Genomic DNA, 22,797 nt, shown 5'->3' with positions numbered 1-22,797 from the left:
GAAAGTGATCTCCACATTTTGTTTATATGTATTCATCAGGATGCAGGTACATGTGTGTGAGCTACTTTGTATGCATGTATGTCTGTGTGTGTGTGTGGAAGTCAGAGGACAACCTCAGCTATCATTCCTCAGGCACCTCCTACCTTTTGTGACTCAGGATTTCTCTCTAGCCTGGAACTTCATTCCAGGCTAAGCTGGCTGACCTGGGAGCTCAGGGATCCTCCTGTCTCTGCCTCCCCAGCTCCAGGATTACAAGGGCATATCACAATGCCCTTTCTGTAATGTAGCTCCCAAGGACTGAACTCAGGGTCTGTGCAAGGCAAGTACTTTATCAACTGAGCTATCTCCCTAGCCCTGGTTTTGGTAAAACACTCCCACACAGCTATCAGAGACACCATTCTAACTGGCACAGAAAAATCATCCTAGTTCACCTCCCCTCCCATCCAGTTGGTGCCCTTCACAGAGTCCACTAGCAAGTGCAATCTTTTTGTACTTGCTTTCAAGAGAAAATCATCCTAAATTGACTAGTGAGAGCCTATGGGCCAAATCTAGCCACTACCTGTGTGTAAACAGCTGTGGGGATGGGCACCCTCACCCTCATAAATTTTCCATACATGGTTTCACACCATTACAAAGATGTTAGATAGTTGTGACAGAGGCTGCAAGGCCATGAAAACTTAAAATACTTGCTATCTGATCATTTACAGCACCAAGCAAACAGCCAGCCTCCCTGTGAGTCTGCAGTACAGGCTACAGTACAGAGACACAATTTATTTATGTCACTAATGTGCCTGTGGGTTACAGCATTGCTCACAGTGGTGGTTCAACTCAGCCCCTCCAGGCTCAAACACTGGAACACTGGGTCCCCAGCTGGTGGAACTGTTTGGGAATAATTAGGACATATAGCTTTGTTGGAGGAGGTCTGTCATTAGGAGTGAGCTTTGAGGTTTCCGAAACCCCCACGCCTGCTTTACTTGTGGATCAAGATGTAAGCTCTCAGATGCTCCTGTCACTGCGCATTTACTCTACCGTCACGGACTCTGGCCCTCTGAAACCATAAACCCATTGAACACTTTCTTTCATAAGTTGATTGGGTCGTGGTGTTTTATCACAACAATAAGAAAGTAATCAGGATGGTTCTGTCACACAAGTTAACCCACATTGGCCCCTCCTTACCTTCTGCAGTGGTGAGAATGACAGCATAGGCTTTGATAGGTCCATGGCTGGCGTCAAAACCACTGAACTTAACTTTTACTGAATTGTGACTGACAGATGTAATATTAGGGGATTCATCTGGAGGAGGTGGGTCTAAAATATAAAACAGAAGACTCACCCAACATTTAAAATCAAAGGAGAAAATGTGCTCAAATGCTCTCTCCAAGACCCGCCCCTGTCCCGGAAGCTGTATGCAGAGAGGGTAGGCGGCAGGAAGGGAATAGGTTCTGTGCAGATACCTGGATTCTGAACAAGCCCAATGACAGTGACTCCATAGATGCCCCCACATTTACCATCAGCTCTCCCAGAATTTAGATGTCAGAAGGGATATCACACTTCCCACCTCAAGACTGGCAGCAGCACACTACGGCAGCTTTTCCACAACTCCAGAAACTCATTCCTTCTCTTTCCTCCTCTGGAATACTAAACTTACCTGCCCAACCCCATGACACACACACATCCCTTACCCTCAGCACACAGGAACTAAGCAACAAACCCGGCAAAGACTTTCACCCCAACTCTCCTTTTCTCCAATACTTCCCAATCGAGAGAAAATGCAATTTTGAATTTAACTGGTATTAAATACATAAATTTATAAATATTCATCTGTAAAAGCAAGATACCAGTTTTAAAAAACTGAGAATCGCTGAATAAAATAATATATGATCATATTTGTTCATCTTATTTTCCCCTTTTATGTTTAATTTTTATATAGCTTATGCTACCTTTGAACTCCCTATAATAACCAAGGATGACATCGAACTTTTGAGCTTCCTGACTCTACCTGCCATGTGTTGGGATTATAGGTATGTGCTACCACATGCAGTTTATGTAGTGTCAGAGACTGAACTCAAACTTCATGTCTGACCTAAGCAAGTGCTCTACCAACTGAACTACAGCCCCAAACCAGAGGTGTCTAGTTCTGATGAGCTTCTATGCTCTATGACAAGTGAGACTCAGCCATGGTCTCTATTCTTCAGCAGTTCATACAGAGATGGCAACATGAAAAGAGATGCTGAAAGGGGGAAATGAAATGTTCACTGTGCCCACTATGGTGTACAAAGCCGAAGTAGAGTGCACAGGCGGGTACCATGGTGTGCTGCACAGCTTTAGGGAGCCCCATGCATGCTGTTTTCGTGAGACTGTTTAGTACACAACCTGAGCAGCCATGTGTGTGGTCTTCCATGTGTAATATGCAGTACAGCAGTCCTGGAAGGTAAGTACTGTTTCTCCTTTTTACAACTGAGACGATTTGCAAGGTTAATTACCTTTTCTAAAGATCACGTGACTGGTAAAAAGGACAAATTGAACTCAAGCCAGGGTCCACCTATCTATTCTGAGCCTCTGTCTATAAAACACCTCAACCACTTTCCAAGTCGGGTCCCTAAAGTAAGAGGCCCTTTTAGAACAACCACTAGTTCTTTAGAAATTAGAAGAAATATCCTTAAGCCTTGAAGAATTTATCTAAGTCAAAAACCACAAAAGAAGATAGAACACCACCACTCCACTAGTTGAACTAAAACACAAATTAGGCAGAGACAGGAGCAATGGATAGATAAAATAAAATCAATTCTTTCCGAACAGAGGGGTGGGGGAGAAGGGAGAAAGGAGAGAAATGCATATGAAGGGTTCAGTGAGGAGAGCCCTGCAGAGCGCACGGTCTTTTCTTCCCCAGAGCAAGTGAGGCTCTTGTCAGCAGACCCTGACCACATGCACAATAACGGGGTTGCTTTCTAAGTCTTCTCCCATAAGCAGAGTTGTCATAGTAGTATGGCTACATTTGAAAGAAAAGAAGAAAGTCCTTATCTTGAAGTGATCCATGTGTAATATTTACAAACACAACCAATGGTCAAATCAGGTTTCGGAGTCACCCTTCCAATAACAGCTTAGAAGGAAGGCAGGGGCATAAATGTGCTGAGAGTGGCTGAATGCTGGCAAGTGTCCCAACAAGACATGAGTTTCATCCTATTGTCTGGACTTAGTATATATTTGAACAGTTCTATTAAAAATGCCTTTCTTAAATGCAATAAGGGAACTCCATACTATAAGAGAGGTGGAGGGGAGGGGAGGGGAGGGGAGGGGAGGGGAGGGGAGGGGAGGGGAGGGGAGGGGAGGGGAGGGGAGGGGAGGGGAGGGGAGGGGAGGGGAGGGGAGGGGAGGGGAGGAGAGGAGAGGAGAGGAGAGGAGAGGAGAGGAGAGGAGAGGAGAGGAGAGGAGAGGAGAGGAGAGGAGAGGAGAGGAGAGAGGAAGAGAGGAGAGAGGAAGAGAGGAAAGGAAGACAAAATGAAACATGGCAACAAGCTATTCTGTAAGGTCGCAGAACACAGAATCACTCAGGATGTAGAACACATATCTCTTACTCTGCAGTTTCCGGTTGGATTTCTGCAGAACAAGGTAAACAGTCCGCTGGTAAAAAATACTTTAAGGGAATGTAAACATCCTAAATGGATTTTTGGGCTGCAATACAATACCTGTGATGCTAGTGGTGCAGGTGCTCTGGGTGGGGAGTGCCATCTTTTCACAAGACAAGGTGACAATGCTAATGTTGTACGAGGTAGAAAACGTCAAATCTGGTACTTTTTTCTTGCATTCTGTGTCATTTTCTGAAGTGCAATTTTCCAGGAGTGCCGTATAGTTCCAAGTGTCATTCCTGACCCCTATCTTGAAGCCTTTATTCACGCCAGGGGGGCAGGGCCACTTCAGGACCAGAAATGGCTCCTTAGGGACCATCTCACAGTGGAAGAAGGCCACTGGTGCAGGTTCTACAAAGCAAAATACAGAGCAAGGTGAGGCTCACGGGAAGCAGAGGACCTGGCCCAGCACAAAAGGAGATAGCAAGGAGATAGTTGAGTGGACTAAGCGATAGCAGACCATGTGACCTTATTGCTCTGGGGTTCAGTGCAGACTGTCTGAGGATTAAAGGAAACATTAGTGTCAGTCACCATGCAGCATTCTTAGAAGAGGCTGGAGAGATGGCTTAGCAGGTGGAATGCTTGCTGCTCTTCTAGAAGAACCACATTCAGTTCCATCCATCCCAGCCATACTTGTTCATATGGGGTTTTCTCTTGCTTAAGGCTGAAATTGTAGGAAGCCCCAGAGACACTACTCAAACCACCAAGCAAGCAAGTAGATCAGGTGGGATGTATCTAACTGAACAAGGGTCACTTAAAGCCACAGAAGTATTTAACCACATCATAGGAAAATTTAGAGGCCAAGCATCAAGCTCTGATGCCTCCTGGCCCTCACTGTTGTCTTCAGCCTCAGGGCCTCTCACTGGCTGCTCCCCTGCCCATAATGCAGGGGTCAAAACCCTGTGATATTCATGTATTTGGCTCTTTACTCCCTCAGGTCTTTGCTCAGTCACCTTTCCATTTAACCTTTTCATGAGGCATCTCACATGACACCTTAATAAGAATACATTCCCCCTTCCCTAAGTTTTCCTTTTTCCTCTTTAGCCATAATCATCACCTAACTACCTGTTCATTTTATTTATTATCTGTTCTATTCACCAGGATAAATATTACAGAAATGGAGGAACCTCTCTAACATAGCAAGTGCTCAATAAACACATGCTGAACGAAGCAATGGTAACAGCATCCATGTGTTACACATACACACACACACACACACACACACACACACACACACACACACACACATGCTGTCTTGCAGTGCTCCATGCCACGGTTGCCCACTGCAGGCACAGTAACCCACAGGCTGGGAAAAGCTTCCTGAAAGTGAGCAAAACAAAGAGAAAAACAGGAACCATTAGGAACATGGGACTACTCACCCATACAGAACAACCTCCGGCCAGGTGATGCTGTAACATTCCCAATTTTTGCAAAGATCTCCACTTCGTAAGAGGAGCCAGGGATTAAGTCAGCGATTGTCACAGAAGTGATTCCAGTGTGTATGACCATCTTAGTTACATTGCTGTCATCTCCAGCCTTCAAGATAAGGCAGTAGGAAAACTTAGCAGGGGCTGGGTCCAGATACTTCCACCAGATGACTGCCACAGTGGCGTTGGTGCTTACTTCAATGTCAGACACATTGCTGGGCCCTTGGTTTAAAATTAAATAAACAAATAAAATGAACCACTTTGAATTTGATATATTTTATTTGCTAAATCCAAAAGCTGCCTGCCTTTTTTCAAGAAAGAGTTAATATAATTAATATGCATTGCTTCAAAAGATAATTACCCAAAAAGACAGTCATAAAATATGCATATTAAATATTCATATTAGGTGTTGGCACAGCACTTGGGAGGAAGAGGCAGGTGGGTCTCTGTGAGTTTGAGGCCAGCCTGGTCCACAGAGTGAATTCCAGGACAGCCAGGACTGTTTCACAGAGAAACCCTGTCTTGAAAAACCAAAATAATAATAATAATAATAATAATAATAATAAATTTAATATATGTTAAAATCTGAAAAAAATTTAAAATGTTCAGCTTCTTTTAAACTTAGCATGTATATTCCAATATTTTACTTCACAGAGAGAGGTGGGAAGTGAGGGAGAGAAGCAATAGAATTTCCAACCTCCTTTTGGAATCTGACCAATGAAGAAGGTAAAGCATATGATAAGATAACACTTCCACCATCTATCCCATCTGAATGCTAGGGAAGTCCCTCTCTTTCACGGTCACAAGACGAGACCCTCATGTGAGGGGTTCTTCCGTGCCGGCAGGACAGCGGCTCCCTAAAATGTTTCTGAGGAGTAGCCGGCCCTACAACATTCTCCGTTCTCATATGATGCTTCCAGAGAACAGTTCTGTGTTCACATGGCTCCAGCCACAGTGCTCACAAGAGCTGAGGAGCCTTTGTTGAAACTGATGTTTTTAAATTAAACAACTCTCACACCAGTCTAAAACCCAGAGGCATAATCCGCCCCTTCTCCATCCATTACTGTACTTCCTCCACATGAGAGACAGAAAAAGCACTCCCTCTGTCCACCCCCAGTCCCCACAAGACTCACGTGTGTACTGGGCAATAGAGCTGGAGTCACCTTGGACCTGCTCCAATTCTGGAGAGATTGTGACATTATATAAGGTGCCTGGGGTGAGGCCCTTTAGTGTGACGGCTTTCTGAGAAACGGTGGTCTTGTTGGTCTCGTGGGGGCTGTGTTCAGACACCAGAACTATGTGGTAGTTATACCCAGAAGTACCGTCTGTGTTCCCCCACTCCAGCTGCATCTCACTGGTGCCAACACTGATCACTCGGATGTCGATCACAGCACTGCGGTCTAGTCAGAGAAAAGAAAGAAAACTATATAATCATGATTCTAGCTTCATCTCAAAGTGTCTGTCAAATAACCAACTTTTTGTTAGCCAACTCTCCAATGAGTTCAGGTCCAGTGTACTAGAGGTCAGGGCTAGAGTGAAACCCTACTTAAAAAAAAAAAATAGTGAGTTCACAAATGTCAAACTGTGTGCCTGGTACCCATCAACGCCAGAAGAGGGGGACTGGATCCCCTGAACTGGAGTTAAAGGTGGCTGTGAGCATGCATGTGGGTTCTAGGAGCCAAACCCAAATCCTCTGGGAGATCATTCAGTGCTCTTAACAGCCATTTCTCCAGGTCTAAGGGATTCTGGTGTGTTTGACCTGTGATACTTTGTCAAGCTATGTACTGTGAATGGGTACACTTTTTATACCTATATTGTATCTCAATAAAGAGTGTGTCTGAAGATGGGTGGTGGTGATGCACGCCTTTAATCCAAGAACTCGGAAGGCAGAGGCAGGCAGATCTCTGTGAGTTCAAAGCCAGCCTGGTCTGGTCTATGCAGTGAGTTCCAGGACAGGCTCCAAAGCTACAGAAAAACCCTATTTCAAAAAAAAAAAGAAAAGAAAAGAAAAAAGTGTGTTTGAAATTGAGTGTGATGCACTCCTATCATCTCAATAATATCTACAAAGCTGAGGCAGGAGGATTTCAAGTTCAAGGTCAGTTTGAGCTCCATAGCATGACTCTGTCTAAATAAGTGTTGGTTTGCTTGCTCTTTGCCACTTACTCAAAAGAGTGTGCTCATATGAGCCGCCCGGCACACTAAGGAGGAAAACAAAGGAAGAACTATAAAGTAATAACATGCTTACATGATGGAACCTTTCTCTAAAAGCAGGAAGGCCATGCTAGCTATGGGGAGTATAGTATATACTATATAGTATATATACACCCAGAGCAAAACGTTCAAATAAAAAATAAAATCAGTTGTAAAATTATGACGATGTGGACAAAAGGTATGGCTGTGCACACAGACAGAAAAGAAATTCAATCATATGAGAGTGGTTAAGAGTTACATATGCTCCTTCCCTTTAGCATGGTAAATAACACAGCATATTATTTATCATTAACCATCTGTCAATGTGCATTTTGGCAGTGCTAAATATATTCCTAGTATTGCATAAACATTACCATTATCACACTCAAAATGTTTTCATCATTTTTCAACATAAAATCTGTACCTACTTTGCCCTACCATCCCATTCCCTCTACCCGAGTTCCTCTCTCTCTCTCTCTGAACCTGCCTATTCTAGACCCTGTGTACAAACTGAAGCATAAGTACCTGCCTTTTAGGGGTGTGATGACACATACCTTTAACCCCAGCATGCAGGAGACAAAGGCAGGAGGATCTCTGTAAGTTTGAGACAATCTATTCTGTATAACACATTGTAGGCCAGCTAGGGCTGCACATTAAGATCCGGTCATTAAATGTAATAACAAAATTATCTTTCTCTGTGTGACTTATTTCACTTTGTAAAGTATTCTTTGTGTGACTTATTTCACTTCTAATATGTAGGAGAATTGTCTGTAATCTGTCAATCATGTTTTAAATAAACGCTGATTGGCCAGGCAGGAAGTATAGGTAGGAAAACCAGACAGGAAGTAGAAGTGATGCAATGAGAACAGGAGAATTCTGGGAAGGAGGAAGCTGATTCCTCCCAGTCCAGACAGATCAATGAAGAAGCAGGATGTGATCTGCCAGCTGGAAAAGGTACTGAGCCATATGGCAAACATAGATCAGAATAATGGGTTAATATAAGTTACAAGAACTAATAAGAAGCCTAACTTATAGAGATCTCTGTGTGATTTTCTTTGGGGCTTGTCGGCTGTGGGGAACTGGGCAGGACAGAAAACCCCAACAAGCAGGACCTCATGTTACACTAATATTTACAAGATACATCTATGTTGCAGCATACATGAAGATTCACTCCCAAAGGCAGAATGATATTCTATTATGTAAAAACAAAGTCGTATTTTGTCTATCTGTGTGCCAGTGGGTACTGGGTGGTTTCTATCTCTGGGTTTCTGTGAGTGAACAATGATAAACAAACAGCTATCTGAGATCCTGCTTTCAATTCTTCCTGAGAGATACCGAAAAGTAGAAAACTAGATCAGGAAACATTTGTTTCCCTTTTTCTAGATTGCCTTTAACGCTGTTCAACTACACCCCGAGTAAGGACGACAGCGGTTCAATAACGGACAGTTACTCTAAGTGTCTGGGACTCTTGCCACCTATTCCAAGGAACCTACCACTAACCACACACAAATACAAGGCTGATTTTAAATTACGCCATAAAATAAACATTGCCAGACATATTGGCACATGCCTTTAATCTAACACTTGAGAAGCAGGCTGATCTCTGTAAATGCAAAGTCAGCCTGGTCTACAGAGACAAGGAGGTCCAGCCCAGCCAGAGCTACACAGTGAAACCTTGTTTCAATAAATAACAATAACAGGGAAAATAGTCATAATTCACAGATTAAGTGAGGAGAAAGCAGATTATAAAACCACACATGAGCCAAGACAGCAAGGTTTATAAAGGATAAATATGTATGTTTGTGTACATCTTAAAATAGTGTCAGGGAGCTGGCTATGGTAGCATGTGACTCTAATCTCAGCATTTGTGAGGTGGAGTTCAAGACCAATCTCAGTCGCATAGTAAGTCAGAAAACCACATAAGACCCTATCTCAAAAAGGGGTGAGATGCTGGTCAGATGGCTCAGTGAGTAAAAGCACTTGCCACACAAGTCTGACAACCTGAGTTCAAGTCCCAGAACCCAGAGTAGAAGAAAACCAACTCCTGGAAGTTACCCTCTGACCTTCACAATACAGTGTGGCACCTAACTGATAGGTTTACATATGATTCTTCGTCACTTTATTTTTGTATTGCTGCTATCACCACAGTCATGAAATGTTTTAAAATTCATTTACATAAAAAGAAAAATATATTTTGAAAACAAGACATCTATAAATTATGCTGGCTTCCTGTAAGAAACATCAATATCAGGATGCTTACCAGTTCTGACACCAACTGTTCTGGATGGCCCTTCAGTCCCATCTGGTCCTCGTGGAAATATTTCAAAATGATAATTGGTTCCAGGCTTTAATTTTTCGATGGTAAAGCTATTTCCAGTTGTATAATTTTCAATCTTCTCACCTCCCTCCTGCATGGTAAGGATCCTAAATGACTGTGAGTCTTTGCTTCTCCAAGTCAAACCAATTTCCCTTATGCTGACATTTGTCACTTGGAAGTCAGAAACCGGACCAGGGGCTATGGAAGACAGTGAGGAAGGTTAGATGAAGAACCTCCATCTCCAGGCATGGTACAGAAGTGGCACTGCCCACAATACCAGCACTTGAGACCATAAGACAGGAAGATCTCGAGTTCAAGACCAGCTTGGACTACAAAAACAAAAGTATAAAGTCTGTCTCCAGAGGACAGAGCAGCCAACCCTCATAAGAAACTGACCTGTTCTCCCTTTCGCTTTTCCTGGAGCACCAACTGCAGTATAAAGTCCCTTCAAAAACTGGTGCTTCTGGCTAAAGAAAGATCACTTGGCCACACAGAATGTAGATACCATGTCAGTCACCCACAGACAGTGACAGGAGGTAAGGATTCCCAAGCTCTGAGGATGAGTGCTGGCCATGGCTGGCTACTTTATCTTGAACATGTTACTCCAAAAGGTCTAATCTCACCTCTGTCAGGTCCCTGCTGAGATGCCAGAACACATTATCTCGATCATGGCTTCCACTTCCATAAAGTAAGACTAACACCAACCATACCACAAGGATGTCCAAGCTCTCAGTGACACAGTGCAAAAGCATCACTGAGCAAATGATTAGGGCCAATCAATGATCACTGTTATTACATCTCACACCCTGAAGGGCAAATGAGGCCCTGTGGCGCCATAGGCAGTGCTCAGCATTCCTCGCCTTGTACTGAGACCAGGCACACAACAAACCACAGGTAGGTAAGCTATAGAGTGCTAGCTAGTTTTTAATGTTAACTTGACAGAACCTAGAGTCACCTGAGAAAATGAAACCTCAGTTGTATAATTGCCCAGACTGGCCTATGGCCACATCTGCAAAAAATGGTCTTGATTGATGATTGATGTGGGCAGGCCCAGCACACTGTAGGTGTGCTGTATTTGGGAAGATGGGCGTGGGTTGTTGAAGAAAACCAGCTGAGCAGTCTGAAAGCAGCCACATTCCTCCATGGCTTGTGCTTCAGCTCTGCCTTGACTTCCCTAAGGAATGGATTGCTTGCTACCTAGCCATGTAACCTGAAGTGAACTGTTTCTTCCCCCCAAGTTTCTCTGGTCACAGAGTTTACCACTACCACAACAGAAAAGCAAACCAGACCAGATACCAAGGAGTGAACTTACAAGTATATACTTGGAGGAAGCCTGGTGTGCCCTCGATGTGACCCAGGAAAGGACGTACTGTGATGTTGTATAAGGTGCTCGAGCTGAGTCCATGGATGACGGCCTCAGTCTTGTTGACAGTTTGATTGAGAGAATTAGTCTCCCCAGCCACATGTATCTTGTAGGTGTAAGGAAAAGATAACCCATCATTATACTTGATCTTCCAGGTCAGGGTCATATTTGTGGCACTGATGTTCACAGCTCTGATGTCAAAAACCTGGCTGGAATCTTTGAAGACACAAGAGGAGTAAAAATAATCAGAATGGCCAAGTCAGAATGAGAAGAGAGTATCAATCGGGACCTGTCACGGGTCCTGCAGAACACATTTAGGGATTGGTCACCCTCATCATCACCTCACCATGACCAGAAATGTATGTGGGTCTCACCAAAGTTGGGTATCAGTGAAGAATACACAGCCTGGCCACCTCACAGATGCTCTGGATTCAGTTTGTGAGCAGACCTTGAAAGATACTAAGATTCCAGATCAAACAATAGTATGAACTTTCACATGTGCTGCCTGGGAGATGGGGGAGGATGAGCCAGAAAATTCCTGAAGTACACATTCACCCAAGAACAGACACTATTCATCATAAATTACAGGGAGCACACTAGATTCAAAGGCTATCTGGGCTCTACCAGTCAGTAGACTTTAGAAAAGCCACTGAGCTGCTTTCTCCTCTGTGACAGTTACCCACCCTAACCTTACAAAAAGACAACGTGAGAACCAGATGTCATCCAGTTACTGTGAAATAATCTCTTTGTACACTGTAAAGATGTGACTTTGCCAAAGTGTCTTCTGCTTGGTTTAATAAGGAGCTGACTGGCCAAAAGCTAGGCAGGAAGAGGTTAGGTGGAACTTTGGGGCAGAGAAAAAAGAAGAGATAAATCTAGGTGTGGGGGAGATGGCAGAGGAGATGGAAAGGAAGCAGGACATTCAAGAGAGGTAAAAGCCATGAGACATGTGGCAGCATGTAAAGTAATAAAAATGGGCTGTTATAAGAGCTAGTTAGAAACAAGCCTAAGCTAAGGTCAAGCTTTCATAATTAATGAGTCTCTGTGTCATTATTTGGGAGTTGGCTCGCAAGACAGAAAAAGACTTGTTACATCCAGTTATCCACTCTCCCAGCCCATCCTGCCTTTCTTCTGCCTGTCCTGTGCCTCAGGAGACTACACCCTACATATGGCATCACTGGAGACCTACCACATGGCCTATGAACACTCTCCACTAATGAATGAGATAGGCAGGATCCTGAGAGTTGGCTGACGAGAATAATCGGTCTTACATCCCACAGTTCCTTCTTTCACCAGGCTCCAGAAAAACTATCTGCTCCCTCACTCCAGCTCTGACGGTAGTTTTCCATCAGCCGCTTGTTTGAGTCCTAAATATACTCTGATAGTTTCCTTAATCCTGACCCACTTAACCAGTCACGTGAACAATATCAGATGATGTGTGTGCACACATGTGAATGTACACATGTGTTAGAGATTAGTATATATCCCCACCCCTATCACCTGTTAAAAATTCTAACTGCTGGGTTGATGCCATTCCAAGGTGGGCTTTGAGAAGGGTGGGTAGAACATCATGAATAGGGCCAGTGCCATCATTAAGAGGTCTAAAAGCAGCTCGTCTGTACTGTGACATTAGGGAAAAGGTCGGAAGCTTGGAAGGAGGCCCACAGCTGAAGACCAATTATCTCTAGCAGTTGACTTCACACTTCAATCCCCCAGAACTGTAAAATGTAAACGTCTGTCATATAAGCTGTCCAGTCTGTGGTAATTTGTCACATCAACCAGAACAAACTGACATACATGTACAAAACTCAAACACCGTATAAAGACCACATAGCTTCCATATTTATCAAATTGTGGGACAGTTCACTATAACCCAGGATATGTATGCATCCAAACCAACAATCTACAATACAAACACAGTAATTTCAGTTTTTCTCAAAGTACTTTTAAAAGCAGACATTCGGAACCTGACTACATGACGCCTCTCAGCAAGTTGGACAGACGTCCCTTCCTCTGGAGGAACCCAGCTCAGGAGGCCTAGTAAAGGACACAAGGACTAGATATGGACCAAGCTTCTCATGTGTAGGACAGCCTATCACCAGTAAAAGCATCTCTGGGCAACCCAGTCTCTTTAGCCAGTCTTCCTCATACTGAGTCTCAATGAGTCACTGTCACTAGACCACTGCGGACCGAAGTTAAGCAGCTGATCCAGGGCAGCCTCTTTCTTCCCCACCAAAATGTTATCACTTCCAGAAGAGGAAGAAAAAAAGACACAAGTTGCTCCTGCTTCAGCATGGATGCCAGGGGAAGCTGCATTCCTTATAGGCACAGCTTCTAACCAACGTCTCCTCTACATTTTCTAACCCTGGACACATCACACAATCTCACCAGGCATTGCTTGCAAATATTCCAAAGTATGCTGCTTCTTTCTCCCCTCTCTACTCACTAAAAAGGAGAGAATTCTCAAGATATACATGTAGTATCTTCCTAAGAGCTACACTAAACCTTCAAGAATGACCAGGATCTTCAAGATGTCTCCTCCTTTCCCTGCATCCCCTCATCCCAGGCTCTAGTCCTCATTTGCCAACAGCTGGGCTCCAGGTTGGCCCTCCTGGCTGGATCCTATCTAGTGCTTCTTGCTGCTCTACGCTATCTGCTGCTGTTCATACAGCCATTCTTCTGGACACTATCTTACCCAGTTGCCCCCACAGGAGAGGGGGCTTGTGATCCAGGGCTATCCTTTATAAATATTTTAACAGTTTTTAAAACAGAGTCATAAATCTAACAGACCCCATTGGGTGAGTAGCCTTGCCATCACCACTCCCACTATTCCCCTGCCTTCTGCCTTCATGTCCCGGGTCTGTCATCTGTATTTCTGATCAGGACATTTCAACTGAAGAGTCCTTCTCCCAAACTCCCCAGCTCCCCAGCTCCCCATCTACCCCGCCTCCATTTATCCAAGACCTACCATCCTCCCTGTAAGAGACCCTCCCTCAGGACTGAATGTTAAAACCGTGTTCTTGTCTCCCAATGTCCTCAGCATTTAGAGGACAGCAGAATGGGCAGTAGCCATGCACCACCTGTGCAGCAGCCCCACTCCCTTTCAAAGCAGCACCCAACATTCTTGGTGGTCAATATCTTCCTCACCCAGCACAGCCACTTATCAAACAGATACACAACATTTAACTGGGGACTTAGAATTCATCTAGGGTGGCCCCGCACTTCCTGGATGCCAGCTTGCCTTCTTTCCTTGCTCTTCCAGCCTTTATCCTCACCCACTTAAGTCTGCTGACCTTTCAAAATATATTCTGCTAAGACACCGCAAGTCAGTGCACACCAAGTCCCTGAGAGCTGCGGCTTGTTCCTGAGCTCAAAGGGTCCACAGGCAGGTGTTTCCATGCATGTTTATCTTAAACCCCCATCTATATGAAAAACCTCCAAGACCAGGAACCATACATCTCCTTATTCCATCATCAGTACCAATTGCAAAAGCTTCCAAATACTGAACTCAGGAGCGGGAGTGCCTATGAATCACAGCTAATGATAGCGATGTGAAGGCCAGCAGGTGTCTCGACAGGAAGTTCAATATGAATCCCAAAGGCAGGCCCAAACAGAAGTTCTCTGGCTAATCCACAGATACAGAGGTGAGGCGGCATCCCGCATCTACACCCCTGCTCAATGCTTTACTAAGTTTCACAACAGATACGTCATGGCCACAGAGGTAAGTAGAAACTCAGTGCATGGGACCTATCCAAAAATCTCTCTCAGAAAGATCCTGCTAATAACAGAACTAACTGCTAAGAGAAATAATCCAGAGAGAGGGAACTGCACAAGATAAAACTTTTTGTGAGAGGCTCAGGCTGAAGCCATTTTGCAAAATCCAACCTACTTGTTGTAAACACTTCTTCATTCCCAGGCTGTCCTTCTGTGCCATCTGCTGCTTGAGAATAAACGACGGCACTGTAGTCAGTGTCCGGCCTTAGCCCAGTGAGCAAGACCTCTAGGAGGGAGGGACCCTGAACAGAAGGTGGGTCTACGGAGTCGAGAAAGCTCCTGTGGAGTTGGGATAGGTTGGCCACTGGGCTTCTCTCGCTACCATTGGTATCTGTTTCAAACACAGAAGGCAAAGACATTAACAAGAAGAGAATACACCCCCCACCTTTCACCACCCCATTCCTTAGGATGACACATCTAACAAGCCCACAGTTGGTATTCCATAAATATCTGCTCTCTGCCTCCTCCTGAGAAAGATCCAATTCCCTGAAAAGAACCATTACCCCAGAAACACCATGGATATTTTGTATCTTTCTTTGAACTCTGGTAAGCTGGTCCATTCTCCTCTCTTTGGGACATGGTTTTCACAGACCACTCCATAACTCTGCCTTTGCTACCACAGGCCACGCCAGGACCACACCCGAGAGGGTGGCGAGGACAGCAGAGGATGAAACGGGAAAAGCTCATGACCCTGAAAAGCAACCTGGCACATAGACCAAAGCAGGAGGAGAGATGAGAGGGGTGCATCTTCTGAAGGCTTGACAACCTGTCAGGGCCATAAATTATCTTTCATTCCTAGCATTTAACATCTGGTTTCTGACCCTAATCCCCAATTTGTATCTCTGTTTCCTTGATGCAAAATGGAGATTGAGTCTCCGTCCCTCCTCATTTCACAGTTACTGAGGAATCCACTAGGAATATTACAAACTCTACAAATAACTCCTCCAAAGAAACTACAAAGAACATCTACTGTTTGCCTCCTAAAGCTCCCTCTTCTCGGTGAAGAAACTGCTTTGACCATCCTTAGGTTAGCACTTGGCATCTGTTCACCTGAAGAAAAATTGAAAAGAACTACCTACTTTCCTGAATTCCAAAATCCAAAAGTTTCCAGCCCCACCACCATACTGAGCCCCATGTTCACATGTAAAACATGAGCCCTCTTCCTTCTTCATAAATGTATGAGCTCAGACTACAGCCCTCCAGTGATTCTAAGACCCTACACAAAAACATGAACAATATGCTTTAAAATCCAGTCAATGATAAAATCAGAACCTGATGCACAATTTTGTAACACACCTTCTGTAACCTGTAAGTCATTCTGTGTCTCCTTTGATTCTGGGAAAGGACAGAAACTATGGGCCCCCAGCCCATATATTGAAATATTGATGGATGGATATGGAGTCAACTCTGGGGAGTTTCCAAAGCTTTTAAGAAGCATCCGGTAGGAGGCAGAGCCACTTGTGTTGCTCCAGGTGAGAAGGGCCTGTGTCACACCCATGAAGGCAACTCGGAGATCAGTCACCGGCAAAGGTTCTGTTTCAAAAACACAAAGTTGGTATTAGTGGAAGCGGTATCTGCAATCATCTTTCCTTACGTCGGTGACACTTCAAAGTGACCCATAGTCTAAACGTTCCCACGACATCACAGGGGCAGGGGACAAACACTATCTGAAAAGATGAGAAGGAATAAACCTTAAAATCAAAACTGCTTATGTTCTGTGTTACTGCTCAAGATTAACTCCAATAGGAACTTGAAATTCTTTAAAATACTCTCCCACACAGTGGCATTTAACTGTATTTATTTTAGACACTAAAAATAAAGCATATAAAATAACTGTTTCAAAATCTAGATGTCTCAGCTCAAAATAATGCAAACAATATGATTTTATAATGCCCAGATATTCTAACCCAGGAGACATTCAAAGCCAAGGAAATTTTCTAAAAGACTTGCCCAGTCCCTCCCATCACCTTATTTACTGAATGGGAACATGAATTAAACCATTTCACCATAAGGGACACACACCCCCTTCAGTTTTTGCGACTATTTTATTCCTTGATTAGTTGGTTTCACCATGTAGCCCAAGTTGGGCTTAAATGTGCAACAGCCTTCTCACCACTGCCTCATGAGCACCAGAACTAGAAGCGTCCCCTGACACCCGGCACTGCTCCCTTTACTTAGCGACAGAAGAGGGGCAGGACGCCGTGCTCAAGAGCACACACTGCTGCTGTGCTTGGTGGAGAGACCAGAATGCAGAGAAGCAGATAAGGCAAAAGTGATGGTGTTAAAGAGAAGTGCCCTGCCTGAGGTCTCAGGGGGCTGACTGCGAAGATCCGGCCCAAGCACTGCTAAGGCAGCTTCCAGCTGTGGCATGAGGTGACTGATCAGTTTTTTATCTGACCTCTCACATTAGATATCTCAGATGCAAAGATTTCTAAATCAGGTCACTGTGGGCTGCTTGGTGTTGTAGGGGATGACATGGTGGCCTCCGTGCCCACCCAGCACGTACCACGTGGGTGCCAAGGATCCAAACACTAATACCACTGAGCTACAACCTCCATTCTCTGTCTTTTATTATTAAAGAATTAAACACCAATAAACTAGACAATTTAATTATGTTGGTGGCTGTCTGGATCCCATGGTACTCTGACAGCTAGAATCAGGCTCTCCGGGTTCCAATTCAGTTGCTTACTATCCTGTATTAAGGAACCTTAGAAGAAACTTGACTCCTCCACACCACAGTTCTCACCTTCAGTCTCAGGATTTATGAGGACAAAATAATGTTTGTCACACACAGGGTCTGATGTGATCTCGTCCACAGAACCCTTTCCTGAGGACTCTAACGTGAATAAAGACATTTTCCTCCCCTTCCCATGTTACTGCTAGTATAGCCACCAGCTATGTTCCTTGTCCCTTACCTGTTGTGACATTTTTGTCCGTGGGGTCTCCAAAGGTCTGATTGGCTGCTACTGGAGTGATGGAGAATGTATAGGAAGTAGCTGGACTTAAGCCTGTGATGTTATATGACGTTGGGTTTTTATCAGTAGTAAACGTCAGATTCTTTTCCATCTTATTCTCTATTCTGTAAGTGTACTCTGAAACCGCTGAATCGTTGTGCTTCCATGTTAATTCCACGCTGGTTGGACTGGAAACAGCTTCAATGCCAAACACAGGGCTCGGAGCTAATTAAATATAGAAGAGAGAGAGAGATTAATTACATGTAATAAATATAAGAATAAAGCCTACCTTGTATGTCTACCTTTCAGAATTCAATTTTATTTCTCTTCATTGCCTCTTTGAAATAAAATACATCTAAGTACACATGTGCTCATGCACGAGAATATGTCCCTAAACTGAAGACAAAACAAATAGAAACTAGCCACGTTGGCTATGAGTTTAACATAGATTTAAATTTTGACATTAGCTGAGACAGAGAGATCTAAGATGCAAAATGAGTCTGGGAAACTGCCTATTCTACCAACTAACTGAGTGACTTGGAGTGATCCTCTTAAAACTACTCCATCTTAACTCTGAAGGGTTAGTAAGCCACCATGACAAAACAGACAAGACATTAAAGCCCCTGGTCATATAATTCTATTCAAAGTCATCTCAACTCTCAGGCTATCAGTTCCATCCTCGGTCCAATGCCAGGTTTGCAAATCCCAAACCAATGGAAGCCACATGGTTACTCACAGTAACACTATCAAGTGCATGCACCCTGGTTAAGTCCAAGATTGAAGAACAGTGCCCAGGAACAGCAAAACACAAGGTAAAGCCTCAATCTTAAGGTGTTGGGGAAACCACAGGTAACACCTCAGCATGAGTGGGATGGTGTGCCTCACCTCGGGGCAGGTGCAAAGTTATCCAGTTTATAGAAAGGACAGGAAGAGAAAGAGAAATGAAACACTGGAGGGATAATCTTCTGAGGCCCCTTCAGGCATGAGTTTTCTCTACAAAGTTCACATTAGCACTGGGTGCTGCCACTGCAATCAATGATAATGGGGATGAGAACCAAGTGGCAACAACTACAGCAGAGGAGGAAGTAAATCGGCAGCACTCGGCAGCAATTCCCGGACACGCTATCAGCCCACTTTCTCAGCTCACCTGCAAGAGCACAGCTACAGCGCCATTTTCAGTAGCAAAAAGACATGCTAAGAACCGAATTGTTTTCCTTCATACAGAGAATCTGAGCAACATGGGGAAATAGATGTCTACATTTCAATAGTCATGGGGTAGAAAGTACAGCTTTTTCAAATTTTGCTAAATGTTTCCTCTCCATTTATTGAAATAATACTGTGGCTTTTGTCTATTCTATTAATCCAACATATCAGGTACACTGCTTGCATATGCTGAACCATTCTTAAATCCCTGGGATGAATCTCACTTGATCACAATGAACAGTCTTCAATGTGTTGCTGAATTGGGTTTCTAATCTTTTATGGAGGAATTAACAAAACCATTCATTAATATAAACCTCCCTCTTAGGACATGTTTTTGTCATATCCTGTGTGTTTTGAAATATAGTCTTTCCATTTTTTCTCAAATGTTTTAATTCCTTTTTTCTTGCACTGTTGCTTATCTGAACGTGTGTTGCTAATTTCCAAACATCTATAAAGTTCCCAAAGTCCTTATTAACTTATTTCTAGTTTTCCTTGATTTTGAAAAATACTTGCAGAGCTCTCAGAATTCTTAAACTTGTAAGATATATTTTGTAGCCTAGCATAGGTCTATCCCAGACAGTGCTCAATCTCTAGTGTAGAAAACTGTGTATTTGCAGTCAATGGAGAAAATACCTGGATGTGTCTCTTAGGTCTCCTTGGTACACACTATAATTGGAACTCAGTCCTTCATCCTTACTTCAGGAGTGTGCGTAGTCAAGCTGGGGTTACACAACCATTACATCCTCTGTGGTGGTTTGAAAGAAAATGTCCCCCAAAGGAAGCAGCACTATTAGGAGGTGCAGCCTTGTTGGAGCAGGTGCGGTCTTGTAGGAGGAAGTGTGTCGCTGTGGGGGTGGACCTTGAGGTCTTTTTCTCAAGTTCAACTCAGTGTGACAGTCAGTCAGCTTTCTACTACTGCCTTCTAGTCAAAATGTAGCCAGCACCATGTCTTCCTGCACGCTACCATGCTCCCTGTAATGATGGTAATGGACGGAACCTTTGAACTGTAAGGCAGCCCCTCACTTAAATGTTTCCTTTGTAAGAATTGCTGTGGTCATGATGTCTTTTCACAACACTATAAATCCCAACTATATCTTCTGAATGTGGTGAAAACATCTTCTCAATTACTCACCCTGCTGCCTGTCACAGCGACTCTACAGATGGGTCGGGTCTACAACCTTAATCCAGAAATCAATTCTGGAGGCTGAGCCTAAATCTTGTATGTTATGGGCTAAACTGTATCATCCCCAAAAACCATACATTAAAATATTAAACATCAGTGCCTCCAAATATGTGTGTGCTTGCAAGACAGTGTGTATCAAGGGGTTAAGTTCAAGACAGGTCATAAGGGTGTGGCCTCTTGCAATAAAACGGATGCCCTCATATGTTACAAAATATTTGTATGCACTGTGAAGATGTGTCTCTGCCTAAGGCGCCTTCTGGTAGGTTTAATAAAAAGCTGAATGGTCAGTAGCTAGGCCGGAGAAAATAAGCAGGACTTCCAGGGAGGGAAGGAGGGAGGGAGAGAGCGAGGACGAGGACGAGGAGGAGACTTCTCCTCAGATGTCAGATGGGAGACTTCGCCAGCAGCAGACTCAGTCAAATGTGCAACACTAACAAGAGGTAACCAAGCCATGTGGCAGAACATAGATTTAAAGAAAGAAAGAGAGAAAGAGAGAGAGAGAGAGAGAGAGAGAGAGAGAGAGAGAGAGAGAGAAAGAAAGAAAGAAAGAAAGAAAGAAAGAAAGAAAGAAAGAAAGAAAGAAAGAAAAAGGTTAATTAAGTTATAAGAGCTGGTTGGGAAAAAGTCTAAGCTAAGGCCAAGCTTTCATAATTAATAATAAGTCTTCAGGTCATTATTTGCAGGCTGGTGATCCAAAGACAGTCCGACAAGAAAGCTTGCTAAACTTTTAAGAAGAGCACATTAGTATACAGGCACAGGGACTGGAGGAGTCCCATGATGACACAGGAGAAAGCAGCTGCCTGTGTGCAAAGAGAAACTCCTCAATTATAAGAAAATAAAATATGTACAGTGATCATGATGGCAGCCCTAGCAGACTAACACAGAGCCCTTCGGTGGACCCAGGGAAAGACATCTGGCTTGGAATAGCTCTGGGGATTGCTCCCTGCACTCCACCCTCTAAGCTGGGCTGCATTGGAGGGTCAGATTCTACAGACCAGTGGCTCCAGCTCCCTACTAGCTTATCTATAGACTGATTCACGGAAAAGATGCCTCCTGTGTGGGTTCCCCATTATTTGTAAAACCTCTGCATAATTCCTACTGTTAGCGAAGATTCGCCTTAGTAGAAGGTTCACTCTGCGTAGCGCTGAGAGCAATCTGATCATTTTATCTCAATGAACCCTAGGATCTAGGATTATTTTTTCCCAGTAAAAGGTGAAAGAATGTTCCTGAATTTTAGAGACAAACAAAAGCTACCAATTTTTTCCAAAAGAATATGTATTTTTATAATACTAACTACTATTATCCTTCTACAGAAACAGTAAGGTCTTTTTTAAAATAATTTATTTACTTTAATTTCATGTGCATTCTTGTTTTGCCTACATATATGTCTGTGTGAAGTTGTCAGATTCCTTGAAACTGAAATTACAGGCAGTTATGAGGTTCATGTGGGTGCTGGGAATTGAACCCAGGTCCTCTGGAAGAGCAGACAGTTTCTTAACCATCTTTCCAACCCCAACAGTAATGATTTGATCCCAGAACCGCTTTCAGATGGATGCATTTAGCTATAAAAACCATCATTACTAGATCATCAGAAAAGCATCATATTTATCTTGTCTTCCTATAGAGCAAGCAAAGAAAGCACCTAGCCATGGCTGGAGCTTGGTCCTCCACACCACACTGGGACTCGGGGAAGGGATTCTGTTCTACTTAACTGTTCTAAGGATGGAGCCCTGAACTCCATACATGCTGAAAAAGTACCCAGCCGTGGGCTACAGCCCCATCCCCAGGCTGATACTCAAAACCAGAGGAGGCTGTCTCTGCTTCTGAAGAGATTTTAAAATTCCACAACACCATATATTAAAGGTAGTAAAACAGTAACACAAAAGAAGTGCTTGCAGAATAACAGCACATGCAATAGAAAAATAACTACTGCAATTTTAATTCATTTCTCTCATCCATGGGGATAGACTGGCAAAAGAAAATCATAGAAAGCCCAATTTTTTATGAACGTGGTTTCACTGTGTCCTCCAGGCTTCTCTCAAACTCTCCAGCTCAAGAGACCTCCGGCCGAACAAAGTCTCCCAAGGAGTTGGAACATAGCTTAGAAAACACAGAGCTTTTATAGCTGTGGTTTAAGGAACTCTTTTCACTTGCTGCTTCTACTTTCACGTGGCTTCTAAGCAAAAACAGAAAGTAAGTGGATTTTAACACAGTTTTCTGTGATTCGTCCCCCACATTTGCCACTAATGTAGCATTATGACCACTAGGGGACAATAGCAAACAGCACAAGAATGGGAAGGAGTGAGGTACTCACCCGCACCTGCACCTGTGCACAGGACCTGTAATGGAAGAGAAAAAGGAAGTCAGCAGATTCACTCAGCCATGGAAATGCAAATCAGAAACAGAGCAGCTGGGGACCTGTTAATGGGAGTGGGCTTTGAATATGTGGAAGGATGGTGGCTGGTCAGAGTGTCTGGGACTTTAAAGACAGGGAGAGCTCAAGCCAATGACGCAGGATTAACCGGGTTTTATGGAGGCCATGAGGCTGCTGACTTCATAAACCCAGTGTTTCTCAGGGCTCCAAAAGCCAGTGCTCCCTCCTGCCTCTGTGAGATGAACTGAGGCAGACACAAAAGACAAGCCAAGTTTGTCTGAGCCAGAACAAATGGAAATGGGGCCCAAAGGCTCTTCCCACAACCAAGTCCAGGGCCAGAGGACTGGGTAAAGCTGGAAGTGGAAAGTCAGTGGACTTCGATCCTT

At 43.8% G+C, this 22,797-nt stretch overlaps 1 protein-coding gene across 1 annotated transcript in view; it reads right to left on the bottom strand.

The window, feature by feature from the left end:
- The window catches only part of Ptprj (protein tyrosine phosphatase receptor type J), a 164,995-nt gene that overhangs the window by 21,977 nt on the left and 120,221 nt on the right, over nt 1-22,797 (bottom strand). Inside the window, exons 3-12 of the mRNA XM_087910890.1 lie at nt 22,352-22,376; nt 17,613-17,876; nt 15,994-16,230; nt 14,813-15,028; nt 10,873-11,139; nt 9,504-9,758; nt 6,187-6,453; nt 5,006-5,275; nt 3,687-3,977; nt 1,177-1,308 (exon numbers count right to left, since the gene is read on the bottom strand). Coding sequence (XP_087767016.1) covers nt 1,177-1,308; nt 3,687-3,977; nt 5,006-5,275; nt 6,187-6,453; nt 9,504-9,758; nt 10,873-11,139; nt 14,813-15,028; nt 15,994-16,230; nt 17,613-17,876; nt 22,352-22,376 — 2,224 coding nt within the window. The remainder of the gene's footprint in view (nt 1-1,176; nt 1,309-3,686; nt 3,978-5,005; nt 5,276-6,186; nt 6,454-9,503; nt 9,759-10,872; nt 11,140-14,812; nt 15,029-15,993; nt 16,231-17,612; nt 17,877-22,351; nt 22,377-22,797) is intronic.

Source organism: Myodes glareolus, chromosome 10, assembly GCF_982192425.1.
Source record: "Myodes glareolus chromosome 10, mMyoGla1.1, whole genome shotgun sequence".
NCBI classification, from domain to species: Eukaryota; Metazoa; Chordata; class Mammalia; order Rodentia; family Cricetidae; genus Myodes; species Myodes glareolus.
This window is presented reverse-complemented; position numbering and strand designations above follow the sequence as displayed.